General features: G+C 50.1%; 1 protein-coding gene across 1 annotated transcript; it reads right to left on the reverse strand.

The window, feature by feature from the left end:
- Positions 1-9,207: 9,207 nt before the first annotated feature.
- On the reverse strand, positions 9,208-12,835 carry BCDIN3D (BCDIN3 domain containing RNA methyltransferase). Its single transcript, XM_086768747.1, has 2 exons — positions 12,644-12,835; positions 9,208-10,644 (listed from the first exon to the last, which is right to left on the reverse strand). Exons 1-2 carry the CDS (start codon positions 12,833-12,835, stop codon positions 10,030-10,032), a joined length of 807 nt encoding a protein of 268 aa, XP_086624873.1. The 3' UTR covers positions 9,208-10,029.
- Positions 12,836-14,423: the final 1,588 nt, after the last annotated feature.

The following is a 14,423-nucleotide window of genomic DNA, read 5'->3' on the forward strand; positions in this document are numbered from 1 at the left end:
ATCCACCGCCTCTCTGGGCAGCCTGGGCCAGTGCTCCACCACCCTCACTGTAAAAAATTTCTTCCTTATATCCAGTCTGAATCTGCCTCCTTCTATTTTAAAACCATCACCCCTCGTCCTGTCCCAGCAGGCCCTGCTGAAGAGTCTCTCCCCACCTTTCCTGCAGCCCCCTTTGGGCACTGGGAGCCACTCTAAGGTCTCCCCGGAGCCTCCTCTTCTCCAGGCTGAACAGCCCCAGCTCTCCCAGCCTGGCCTCACAGGAGAGGTGCTCCAGCCCTCTGACCATCTCTGGCCCTCCTCTGACCATGATGGCCCTCCTCTGGACTCGCTCCAGAGCTGGACGCAGCACTGCAGGGGGGTCTCACCACAGCAGAGCAGAGGGGCAGAATCCCCTCCCTCAACCTGCTGGCCACACTGCTGGGGGTGCAGCCCAGGGTGCCGTTGGCATTATCCCCCATATTTCTTTTTTTGACATTTCCTGCAGGTGAGGTAGGAACCAAGGCTGACAACATTCCCTTATTCTTCAGTTAAATACTACTCTGTGAGAAAAAAAATTAAGATCTTTCTACATTTTCACAACAAACAGCTGCTTCTTGCAAAGCAGAACAGACATATAGACAGTCTAAATATATATGTACATGACTGCCCCTGTTCTCAGCACTTATCTAAGGAGCCTTGTAGAACCACATTTGTTTAGTCTGCAGATGAATCCAAATCCAGTTTCAGATGTGGATCTACATTTCACAACTGGCCTTTATTCCTCTAAAGGTAAGGCATCCCAACTTTTCCACTCAAATCCCCAGAACTGCAAAATTCAGCGGGTCTTCAGATCCGGAGATCACCTGTGGAGCAATGAACCTTGCATTGACACAACCTCTAGTGAAGATGTCTGAAGCAGCCCTACAGAGCAGTGCTCCTTTCACTTCTGACACCAGTAAGAGCTTTCCTGAATTCACAGCAATGTATTAGAGTTGGTAACAGTGCCCAGTTCCATGAACCATACAGGGGAAGGACAAAAAGGCTTTGGTACTCCTAAAAGAGCAGCGACCGATTTACCTAGGAATGCTGGGGTAGCCTCCTGGCACACACAGTCATGTCCCCCAGTCCATGCAAATACTGCTCTGAAGTTAGGAGAGCAATCGGGACAAGCAGATGGCCCTTGGGCTGGGGAACCTCAAGGAGACACAGCCAGCTCAAGCTTCTTTTTCCACCTGGCTGAGAAAGGAGAATCCAGAGGCTGGGCCGTCCGAGCCCAGAGGGCTTTGTCAGCATTGTTTGCAGCAGGGAGCAGGCTGCCGGCCCCGCCTGGCGCTTCCCTTTGTGCATTTGCTGAGCTCTGATCTCATGGCGTCCATTGCCGTGGGGAGGGAACTGCTTGCAATCAGGGCAGACGGCTCCAATCTACTTTCGCTGGGTTTTGCGCAGAAGGCAAATCTTGCGGGCTTCAAAGCTTCCACATCAGCAGATTGTCTGACAAGCACCTTCCCTGGCATCTTGTCAAAGAACTGACAACCCACAGGAGAACAGAGCTCGTAAATACAAAGGCGAGGAGGTGCCCCAGGAATATCTAATTTGATCCCCAAGTCTCATCACATTTACTCTCCTTTTCCTCCTCTTGCCTCTCCAGAACGGCTACAAGGCCCACCACCCCTGTGACATCCCTGTTCTGTTTCACTTTCAGACAGTATCTTTTCCACTCAAGGCTGAATACTTCATTACACATTCCCACGCTCTCGGGTTCAAAACCTCTGCTCTCTTACAGCTTTTCCATGAAGGCAATGCTTGCCCTGAGCACCGTAAGGGAAGTGGGAGGGTAGGGGGTGTTCTTTCATATGTGGAGAAGCCCAACTTCTGTATCATACTCGGCAATAGCTCACCTGCCACCCCTCTCCTTTCCCCCAGCCCCATGGGCCCAGACCAACCTGCTTTTTGCCATCTTCACCGCCCCCCAGCTCCTTTTCGCCATTGTGCAGCCACAGTGCAGGTGCCTCTACCCCACAGCAGGTGCACATGCAAAGCAGTTCCTGTGATGGGGGAAAACAGGCCGTTCTCCATCTTATCACACAACCAAATTTGTATTTCTGTTACACGATAGCTGTACAGATATCACATATCCATGTCACATGATATCCATAGAGGTATCCCATCGATATCACAGAGAGAGGAACCAAGGTGAGCTGCTCTCCATGACCTCCCTCTAAGGGATCCGATGGCCCCTTTGTGCTCCTCTGCTCTTTAAGAGTCAAAGTCTTTACTTTTAGACAGTATTACACAAGGTGCTGCAAGAGCAACTGATGGACCCAGTAGGCCCACCTCCCTTGGACCCTGAAATCAGAGCAGGGAGCTGAAAGTAACCAGGTTCTGCAGCAAACAGTTGCTCTGCTGGTGACAGCCACGACCATCGTTATTGCACTTCATGAGGGAACATGAGGCACTCTGGAAACCTCCAGGTACCATCTTGGTACATGCCTCCTCTCCTCCCCGTCTCCACACGGACAACGTTATCAGGTTTAAGAGTGGCTTTACAAGCATTTACACACTCAAAGCATTCTTTTGCCTTGCAGTTGAGCCAGCTCTTTGTAAATCCTTAATACTCTTCCCTTTGAACCTGGAGGAGAACCAGGCCGCCTCTACCAATACTGTTTGCTGTAGTTTACAGCTTACTCCCTTTCCCCTAAATCTCTCCTCTTCTGAGTCATGCTCTGCACAATGCCTGAAGTCAGCACTTCACACAAACCAGCTGAAGCTGGCCTCCAGAAAAAAAACGCAGACACATACACACAGAGCAGGGAGCAGCTACCAGTCAGGACCTGCAGCCTTGGCAAAGAGCAGAGCAAATGTGCTGGTGACAGCACCAGCCAGAAACGCAGATCAAGAGAGAATACGGAGAAGCAGAGCAGCTCTCTGCTCCCCACCTCCTCCGAAGGCAAAGATCAGTGTTTGGGACACTAACCAGTCACCTGTGAAACTTGCACCAGGGAAGAGAAAGGCCTAGCACAGGCCTGTTTTTATCTTTGCCTTACTCTATTCTTCAACCTACAGCTCAGGCAAACGCATCCTTTGGCCTTGGGAGTCCCCCAAATCAGTTTTACACTGATGTTACTCAAGGTCAGGTGAGATTCCTACTTTCAGCACGGATATTATCAAGATCAAGATTGGAAAAGACCTAAAAGATCATTCAGTCCAACCATCACCAATACTTCTCAGCTAAATCATATCCCTATAGGTCCTGCTCTAGGGGCTGGAGGACAATAAATAACTCAGTATCTGCCCTACTTAGCCACCCCAGACAACAGGAATCAGTGCTGGTGAGGCTGGGAATGTCCAGAGAGAGAATGCAGCGGTTACTGCAGTAAATCAATCCCAGGAGATCCAAGAGCCCTGGATAATAGTTACCATACGCATTCCTGAGAAGCCCTCACAACTCTCAAATACTGCCCTGCTAATTCACTTGCCTCCCTGCGCTGGCAGCAACAAGATCTAATCCCTGACGTAACGCAAGAGCAGCACTACCGAGGGGCCCTCCTGCCCTGGTACTGCCAAGCACGGCAGCTGCAGAAGGGGACTGATGTTCTCTGCGTAGGGATTGCCAGCAGACCCACACAGGGCAGCTCGCAGCCAGCTCCCCTGCACCCTTTTACGCTCACGCTGCGTCACCTGCTCTGACGGGACACGAAGATGCTGGCTGTATTAGAAGGGCACATTAAAACCTTTGCTCTCCTGTAGCCTTTTCTCCACAAAGGGTAAAGGAGTTGCTCCCCAACATGCAACCAAGGCTGCCTTCCCTCGCATTAGCCACTTCACAGATGAAGCCATCTCATATGCTTGAAACAGCAATCTTCTAGGAGGTAACTGAGATTAAAGGGACCTGGAGAAAGAGATGAGCAGTCTCAAGGGCCAGCCAGGAAAGGAGCCGCCCTGCTTACTTCCTTTTGATCTCTGAAGAACACCACGGAGCTGCCTTTCTCTTTTGATGTGTCACCATGCAGCTTGTTCTTTCGCAGGAGGGCAGGCCTGTTGCAGCATGACTGCTCCGGGATTTCAGCTGCCAGGGTAACAAAGCTGCATTTCAGCAGCTTCTATGCGTTTCACAGACTTCAGAGTATCTAGGCTGACCCCAGGGGTGGAGGGGAACTGAGATGGCCAAGGAGGGACACCACCCTCAGACTCAGCTCTAACTAAATCCTTGTCACTCACATGGAAGATGCATAAATTGCTAGTGCAACAATAAACCGGAATTAATTATTACAGAATCCTGAAGCACTCCACACCAGGTGACAGAGCAGAGGATCTGCAGTGCCACATCTAAACTTTGGCCCACCCTATACGACTTAGATGAAGGGGGTTTTAATCAATTACAAAGGCACTTACCCAAAATGTGTTCTGCTATAGAAACATGAGTGAGTAAGATCCCTGCTTCCCTTCCCTGCTTCACAGCAAGGTCCCCACGCTACAGTGAAGGGGTTTAGAAACTCTACTGCTCTGAAAACATTATCACTCAAAATCAAGCCACTATGTGAAGGATCCAAGGATGGAGCAGTTTTGTTGCAGGTCAGAATAAAAACCCAGGCAGCTGACAATAGCATTTTATAAGCCTGACTTACAGCTGACTGTACTCTGACTATCTGGTCATAACAGACCAGGCCTGCAGAGCATTTCACATTCACTCAAGAGCTTATCGCACCAGATGTCAGGTTATGCTTCCCAGTGAAATAAAGAGTGCAAAATCACTGGGCCAAGGAAAGGAGCAGCTCACCCAAGTTCTGCAGCCTAAGAAAGGAACCCATACTTCCCAACCTAGAACAAAGGTCTTTTAGACTTCAGCACCTTCAGTTCTTGTCAGAGCATTTTAAGCGTATCCCAACTCCAGATCATGACCCCAAGCTTTCTTCTTCAAACTCAAGATCCCTTCGGAGTCCAAACCTAGTGAGTGACCCAGCTCTAAGGTAATCAGGACACTCCCACATGATTAAAGCCAAGAAACTCAAGCTTAAGCTGATAAGAGAGTTGGTGGCAAGGATTCTGCCCATAATGCTCCAAGGGATTTTTGTGCAGAGGCCTGTGGGAAACCAAACCTCCCACCCATGTTAACACAAGTGAATCCAATGAGAAAACTGAGGTACCTGCAACGAAACCCTGAAGACTACAGAAGGAGCCCAATGGTAAGACAAACTTCCCACACATTGCTTATCCATCAACTCCTCCACTAGGCCAGAGAGACTGCATCTAAGGGGGAAGAACAACCTTCCCTCAGCTGAGCAAAGGAAATCCAACAATCTGCAGCTTCTGCTGTTCAAGCTTGTCGTGACAAGTTGCTGGGTTTCCAGCTACAGGAAGCTGCTTATGGGAGTAGACATGTTGCTGCCAACTGTCAGTTCCTAAACCTGATTCCTCCGCTCTTGGGCTGGTCACACATTCTGGGGAAAGTTGAATTAAACCATTCTGGAACCAAGTAACCATTTAGAAATGCTGATGAACAGCATCTGCAAGGCTGTCAATACATGTATGCGTAAGAAGGGAAGCAGACAGGAGGGACATAGGTGCTTACAACAGTCATTTGCTCAGGCAGCTGTCAACTTTAAACTGATAAGTTGCCACTGTTGTACCATATTTACACACCAAACTTCTCCCCACTGAGTGCACCCCTTGTATTCATCCAGCACAAGAATCTAGGAAACAGTGAACTGTCTCAGCGTAAGCAAGAGTTGAAGTTAAGAAAAATAAAAAAAATTTAAAAGGGCCTGTCATTGAGTCCATCGAAATCTAACTTCCTACAAAGGCAGGAAGCAACTGCAGGATCATCTGGAAACCAGAACCTCCAAGTTCTCAGCCCTGATTCTGATGCCAGCTTACGCAGGACTAGATGCCTCTTCTGCCTAGATTTTTCCATCCAAGGAACGGGGATAATTAACTACGACTTGCTACACAGCAGTGGCGTGAGACTTAATTAGTCAGAACGCTTTGAAGGGAAGGTACCTAATTAGTACCTGAAGTGGCTGCAGTGATCATTATGAACAATGGCACAGCTCACAGCTGATGATACAGCTCAGCTCACCGGTATTTTTCATTCTCAGAAGTGCTGTGCAAACATACAGCCAATATTCCACATGAGACATCTCCACAGTGGTGGGTGGTTATCAAGCTCATTTTGTGGACGGGAAAACTGAGGCAAGACCTGATGGAACCCAGAAACAATCACAAACCACAGACTATGGGAACTCCTCACTTGCTGCCAGTACGGATCACGACAGCAGTCCGACAGTCCTGTCACAGTGCCCTGCAATGTTCTGGGTCTGTTTGGAAATGCCCAGCTATATGTGCTCTGTGCAGGTGTGGAATTTAGCAGGCTCCTGTAAATAACCGTAGTGTTGGAGCTTTAAGGGGTGGAAGGAGCAAGTAGGATCTAACCAACCCTCCAAGGCACAGGCGCACACACACACACAAATAACATGGCACATAATGAGCGAGCCAGGACAGCTACGGGACCTATGTATCAGCACAGCCTGATGCCACCTGCTCCCGGCTGAGCAGCGGGAGCACAGCCCTCCCTCTGCGTACACAGGGAGGTTGCATCTCCCTTGTTTCAGCAGCAGAAAGCACCAGCAGGCTGGCCCCATCCTCGGATCATGGAGATTAGCAGTCAGTACTCTGAACAGAGGCCTCTGCGCCTTCCCCTAAGCCAGGTACCACGCACAAGGGTAACCAGCCCCAGGACTCACACAAACAAGGGGCACCTCCATTTCCCCAGCTGTACGATGAACAGTTAGCAACCAACTTTGCAAAGTGCTCTCAGCAACACAGAGCGGAAGTGTTGGTTTTAACCTCATCTTTACTTTCCTTCTGTCCTGCCTTCAGGAGATCTGGGAACACAATTTAGCCACGTTGCACAACAAAGAGAAAGTAGTATACTAAAAAAAACCAACAAACTATCCAGAGCCTTACATAAGCACTGCAGTTGAGATCCACAGGCTCTCTTCTATCGCTGTATCATGGAGGAGGGTTCCCACCCGTCTCATGTCCCGACAGCTTCCTGGAGAGCAGAAGCAGCAAGCTGAAAAGAAAAGAAAAGAGATTTTTTCCCTCCTGTCTGCTAAAGGATTGACTCCATTTTGAGCTCCTTAGTATCCCAAGAACTGCAGAGATTTGTGTTGACATTATTTTCAGTTGTATTTGTAGCAGTATCTAAAGGATGAGAAACAAAATACACTGCTGTGCCAAACAGAGCTCATTTTGGAGCTCAGCCATTTCCGAGGAAGGACATAATGATATTAGCAATTTAATAACTCAGACTTGAGAGACAGATAAGAAGTTATCATACTGTTGCATACACACTGGGTCAGCCTGCGGGTCTGTACACAGCCAGCATGTAAAGGCTGGAAAATAAAAAAAGAAGAAAAAAACCGACCCACAATCTTTCAACAAGCAGCAGCCCAGAAGAATCCCCAGGCAGATACTGTTCTATCACTCAGTGCATAAGGAACATAAAACAGGGTCTCTTTGAAGGGGAAGGACATTCTAGATGGGGACCTCTCCTGTGAGTAACTCTGAGTTGTCTACCTTCCTAGCAACTCTTTATAAAATTTTTCACAGGCAAGCATGTAAATCCCCAGAGGAAACCCCATTCACCCCTTTAAACTTCAGCACTGAACAGGTAAGTCCAGGTCTATTTTATAAATATTTCAAAGTTCAAAGAAAATGGCAACTAATATTGACACAACCCAACAGAAACATCCCAAGGGGCGAGGCTGAAGGTTGCACGTTACTCCAGTGCCACCAGCCGCGCAAAGGAGGAAAAGCAGCTAAGCAAGGATGGAAGGGGAGGCTGAGCTTCCTAGCAGCACCAGGTGAGCCAACACCCCTCAAGTCAGCGGAGCTGACCCACAGATTGCAATGAACGTCAGATGCGGGGCTTAATTACCAAAGTGATAAATGCTAGATACAAGCTGCAAGAGAGATCAGGCACTTAGGTGAACCCTCAGGAAAAGACATGACAAATTGGTTCTCCCTTCACTCCCACAAGGACAGTGAAATCAGTCCAGACTTAAAAGTCGTCTTTAAGGAAATTAACAGCCACCACCACCAGGCACATTTGTCTGCAGCTGAGAAGGCAGAGGAGCTTTCAGGACTTCTGGTGAAAGCCCTAATATTTAATAGGTAGCAGAATGTCATGGAAGTTGCATTTACGTGGAGCCTCAGACTCTTTCTGTGACCCTACTCAGTCCCTTTAAACACATGTAGATACACACACGCCCCTGCTTTTTTCACAAGTCTATTCATGGATCCCAGCAGCCCTTCATCCAGACCGCTGCGGCCAGCCAGCCACGACATCCACATGCTTCACTCTTTCATCTAAGCTTACTGCAGAGGAACTCAAAGCTTGCTTTCCCCCCCATCCTCCACTGTGTAAGTAAATAACAAGGAAGGCCCAGCAAGGACAGAAAGTAAAATGCAATCAGCTTCTCTCTGCCTCAGCAGACAGGCTGACTTGGGCACAAGAACTGAGCACGAGCACCTCCCAGAGGAGACGTCCTCTCCGCTCTTGCTCTGCTACCAGGCTCTCGTGACACAATGCCTACAGCACACGTCTGGGCTTCCCTCACACTTGGCAGTAAGGAAGCTGCGGGACCTAGAAATCCCTAAGAGGCATCAGTTATCTACTTCTGTGTGTTACAGTCTGCTCAAGTGAGGTTTTTAACCTGTTTAGACAACACTGTGGAAGTGTAACTCCTACTTCCTATCAAAGCTAACAAAACTACTATATATGAAATCCCTGGAAACGTTCAAGGCCAGGCTGGATGAGGCTCTGAGCAACCTGATCTAGTCAGGGATGCCCCTGCTCCTTGCAGGGGGGTTGGACTAGATGACCTTTGAAGGTCCCTTCCAACCCTAACCATTCTATGATTCTATGATTCTATGAAATAAAGCTAGTAGGGATATTAAAACAATAAAAACACAAGTTAAAATAAGATTTTTGCTCAAGTTTTCCTTCTTCCTAGATTTTACTGAAAAAAAAAAATACCCAAACAAAAAACAACCCAGTGAAAGCTGTGATACTTTAACCTTAGCAAACATAGGTTCAAGCTTACCAAAGTCTAATTTCAGCCTTTAAATACAACAAAATTAAAAACTTGGGACAGCTTGCCTGGGACAGCTTAGGTGTTGAAAACAATGTGAACGAAAGAAAGATTAAAAAATCCAACACAGTACTTATGATAAAATTAAGTTGTTTTTATTTCAAGGATATTATTACAAAAAGCACGCACTCTGTTACACACTGAAATGAATACACGCCCTACCATAGTGATCCGTCACTCCACAGAAAGATCACACCACCATCAGCCTCCAAAGCACCTCCAGCCAAGCTCCATCTGCAAAGATGCACTGATCACAGCCTGACCAGTATCACAAAATCATGGAATATTTTGGGTTGGAATGGACCTTCAAAGCCCACCCAGCCCAACCCCCCTGCCAGGAGCAGGGACATCTCCAACCCGATCAGGTTGCTCACAGCCCCGTCCAACCTGGCCTGGAATGTTTCCAGGGATGGGGCATCCACCGCCTCTCTGCGCAACCAGTCATAGCTGGTAAACCAGGTGATATGTTTTCCAAGAGCATTTTGTACAGAAAACATGACAAGAAGCAGAACAAACACTGTATTGCACAAGTCAACAGAAATATTCCCTTTCCTTGAAAAGCTCCGGGGGCAAGAAAAGGCATGTTGTCTCTTCTTCCAGGGAATATTCTGGTATGCATAGAAAGCACATATGTAGCAACTTTTATTTCAAGAGGACTTTCTAGGAACAGCAATTTCAGACCCCACAAGGCAGGTTAAAACTGCCACTGCATTTTGTGGATGGAAAGAAAAAATAAATAAATAAATAAATAAAATCACACAGCCATTACTTGCCTCAAACTTCTTAGGGAGGTCAAGGTCTGGTCCCAGTAGGGATTTAGGAATCCCTAGATCTGACTCTGTAAACAGCAAGCACCTCCTTGCCTATGAATTCATGTGAGAGGCCATTTTGTCAGTCACTGCTCCTGTTCTGAAGACTCCCTGCCCTCGTGATTTGAGCCATTCGACTTGAAAAGCAAAAGACTCCTGTCCCAGCTGGTGCTCCCAAAGCAACACACCAGCTCCATGGCACAGTCCTTCGTTAAGATCTGGGTTACCCTCTCTGACATATCCCCATTGATAGCAAGAGAGCGGAAGTGATCAAAGTCATTTCTGCCCAGCTTCCGCAGGCGGCGTGCAGCTGCCCTGTAGCACTTCCACGGCTGAGGTTCAATCAGCAGGTACTTGCACAGAGAGGAGAGGTAGGACAGGAACTCCATCAGGCCGCTATCCCCATGATTCAGGTGGATCCACATGGTCACAGACATGCAAAAACCGATGTCAAAGGTGGAGCGGCCAAAACGGCCCAGGTAGGAGCTCAGGAATTGGTCCCTGGCGCTGGAGTCCATGATGTCCAGGTTGGCAAAGGATATGGAGGCAGGAAAGGGGCTGCACTGCTGAGCCCTCTCAATCAACACTGGATCAATGTCACAGCACAGAAGGTTCAGCTCCTTTCCACCTGCAGGCTGGTCCAGGCTGCCTTTGCTCTCCTGAAGGCCAACGAAATGCCTGTACAGAGCCACACTTAGCTCCTGTAGAAAGGAAAACAACAGGGGTTCACGGGGCCTGCGCTGCTTCGCTAACACATCACCAGGCATGTAGGATCCTACTCTCAGCAGCAAAGCATAAGCACTAACTCAGAGCTGTCTCTCGATGAAGTTCAGAACAATAAGCTCACCAACAATCTTCCTTTCTCTAGCAAAAAGCATCACAGTAGCCTTGGCTACAGGAAAGCCAAACAGCAACTGGAAATAAACCTGTATCACTCCACATTTGAGGTTTTGCCCCCAAAACTATGGGAAAAATGAGTTTTAGTAACAGGAATCTTACTGGATATCCCCATCCAACATGGAGATGAAGGCTTCGCTGGCTTCCCTAGGCGAGCCTCAGAGTTCCCAGTGACACTCAGAGCTATTTATAATGCCTAATTTAGAGTAGTATCTTTCCTCTGCTGCTGCTAAAGTAAAAGACATTCCCTGACCAATAGATTTTAGCATAAGATAGTTAACCTGAGAGCCTTCCTTCGAGTTTATGCTCACAGAGTGCATCGCTAAGTGGAAAAGGTATTAATCTTTCATTTGAGGAGATCCGATGAGGTTCCCGAATGACACCGGCTGGGAGCACGGAGTCCGCACAGGCAGGCAGAGAGTGTCCTCTACTGGTGAGCATCCCTGTCTCGCAAACGAACTGGACTGAGCACATTTTTACCTGACCTGTTCCACAAGTTCACCTGAAATAGGATCTAGAATTGTCCTTCAGATAATGTCTCAGGTGGACCTGCAAACCTTCTGGCAGGGGCTGGGAGAAGAGAAGCCATGGGAACAGTAGTGCTCCTGTCTCCAGCCAGAATGCAATTCCATTCTGAATGCTTATTTCTAAGTTAACACATTGATAAAAGTTTCCATCTTCACTTAAAATACATTTAAACACAGTTAAATTAAACACTGCACCAGTATGCATCAGAGATGCAAAGATACTTCTGAATCACAGCAAAGCTGCACACTGAGGAAAAGCCACGAGAGAAAAAGCAGAAGGTAAAGAAAGAGAATGAACTTTCAAAATGGGGAATTCTATGAGATTCACCAGCTCTGTCACAAGATCTTCAAAAACATGTGACCAGGATTTTAGTTTCAAGTTGTCTCATGATGTGATACTACACAATACAACAGATACAACAGATGATGGTTTCTAGCTTCAGGCTTGTCCAGTTCCCCCGCTCAGGGCAGCCCGACAGCAGCTCTCTGGTGTTCTGGACATGCAGCCACCCAGGACACTGCAGGCTTAGGCCTCAGGGGGAAAGAGGACAGACCTACCAACTCAGCCTCTTAAACCAGCTCTCAGTAACACAGCCAGCTCTGCATCAGCCCTGCCTTCACCCCAGCCTTCCCCCTCATCTCCCAGGAGACCCACAGAGGGGGCTTCCCACACAGAGATGATTTCCTGAGTCCCACCAATCTTATGCTGCACCCATCGTGTCTGCTTCCCCACTGTGCCCTTTATCCCTGTCCCAGGCTGCCACCGCCACCCTGGCTATTGCAGGCTGTTTCATTCCTCCCTAGCTCCCCCAGTCAGTGCTCCCCTCAGCCTTTCCCACAGCTCCTCAAGGCTCCAGGGCACTGCCCCCACCCCATCTTCTCAGTCTGCCCCATTCCTCCCCAGCGCCCCATCCCTCCCCCAACCCTCCCAGCCTCCCCTCCAACACCCCACGTCGCTGACTGTCCCAGTCTCCCTGCTCTGCCCCAATGCCCCCACCAGTCCACACCAGTGCCTCCCCGCCTTCCAGTCTGACACACTGTCCCCCAACACCCCAGGCTCCTGTCTTCCCTCAGTGTGCCTCGCTACCTCAGATCACTGCCTTTCCCAGCCTTCCCTGTTTGCCCCACCACCCCCCAATACTCCAGACCGGTGCCTCCCTTCCCAGTCTTCCCCACAGCCCAGACCACCACCGCAGCGCTTCCCATCACCTCAGGAACCCCCAGGCCTGCTGCTCCCGGCCCACCCCTCCCGCTGCCAGCCGAGGCCCCCTCTTACCCCCGAGTTGCACCCCACATCGAGCCCCAGCAGCGGGCGTGCCGCCGCGGGGAACAGGCTCCGCAAGAGCCCGCCAGGCAGGAGGCTGACTCGCCCCTCGGGCGGGTGGAAGCGGGAATAATTGGGGAAGTTGCCGTAGGGAGCTGCGCCAGGCTCCAACGCGGAAGACCCCTCGCTTACGGGCTCCGCCATTTTCCCGCCTGGCCCGCGCGTGCCGGGCGGGGGCCGGGCCGGAGCAGAAATGTTCCGGGAGAGAAAGGTTCCGGGGGGTGATCGCACATGCGCCCACCTGCACTGACGGGGGGGCGCCGCGACCGTGGGGGGCGGGCGGGGCTGGGGGCCGCGCGGCTCTGCTGCTGGCAAGAGACCCGCACCGCCCCAGCTCCTCCACCCCAGCACTTGCAGCTCCGTTTAAGTGAAAAGAAGAATCCGTAGAGATTTTGTATAAAAATCTAGGCCCCGCCGCAGCAGGGCAGGCCGCAGAGGGACGGCTCCAACCACCCTTGGCCCCGCCACCATTCCCCTTGCCCCAGAGCTGCCTGACGTGGAGCCACCGGCTTTTGGGGGGCTCTTGGGTGTCCCCCACCGCCCAGGGCAACTCGGCAGCAGGGCCCGGGAGGAGCCACCCACCTCCGAAAACAGCCCATGTCCAAAGAGAGGTGTCAAATAAAGCCAGGACTTACGTAGAATCATAGAATCATGGACTGGTTTGGGTGGGAAGGGACCACTACAGCCCATCGAGCCCAACCGCCCTGCCAGGAGCAGGGACATCTCCAACTGGATCCGGTTGCTCACAGCCCCGTCCAACCTGGCCTGGAATGTTTCCAGGGATGGGGCATCCACCGCCTCTCTGGGCAACCTGGGACAGTGTCCCACCACCCTCACTGTAAAAAATTTTTTCCTACTATCTGATCTGAATCTGCCTCCCTCTGTTTCAAAACCATCACCCCTCGTCCTGTCACAGCAGGCCCTGCTGAAGAGTCTCTCCCCACCTTCCCTGCAGCCCCCTTTAGGCCCTGGGAGCTGCTCTAAGGTCTCCCCGGAGCCTCCTCTTCTCCAGGCTGAACAGCCCCAGCTCTCTCAGCCTGGCCTCACAGCAGAGCTGCTCCAGCCCTCTCAGCATCTGCGTGGCCTCCTCTGGACCCTCTCCACTGGTCCATGTCCTTCTGATGTTGGGGGCTCCAGAGCTGGACGCGGTGCTGCAGGGGGGTCTCACCAGAGCGGAGCAGAGGGGCAGAATCCTCTCCCTCGCCTGCTGCCCACACTGCTGGGGATGCAGCCCAGGATGCGGTTGGCCTTCTGGGCCGCAAGCACCCATTGCCAGCTCATGTTGAGCTTCTCATCCACCATCACTCCCAAGTCCTTCTCCTCAGGGCTGCTCTCCATCCAGCCTGGATTTGCGCCTGGGATTGCCCCAACCCAGGTGCATCTCTGCTTTCACTCGGTGCCGGCATCAAAACCCACTTGAATCTGGGCAGGCTAGCCTTGGCCAGTGCTTTATTTATAGGAGCTTTTACAAACGTCTATTAAAATTGTTATTTATGTGTGTGTGTGTATATCTATATATATATATAAATATTATTTAAATTGCATTTAAACATGCGATTGCCCTGCAATTGCCCAGGCCCTCATAGGCAAGCAGGTAGCAGGAGGTTTCACAGCAGTAGAAAATAAAAGCTCACAGTTAAAGGCGGAAAGAGTTGGCATGGGGATGGTTTTAGGGTCAAGTTGACACAGGGAACCTGGATTTCACTTAATGCTGATGGTTTTTATCACAGTG

This window comes from Chlamydotis macqueenii, chromosome 29 (genome assembly GCF_036417535.1).
Source record: "Chlamydotis macqueenii isolate bChlMac1 chromosome 29, bChlMac1.mat, whole genome shotgun sequence".
Taxonomy (NCBI): Eukaryota; Metazoa; Chordata; class Aves; order Otidiformes; family Otididae; genus Chlamydotis; species Chlamydotis macqueenii.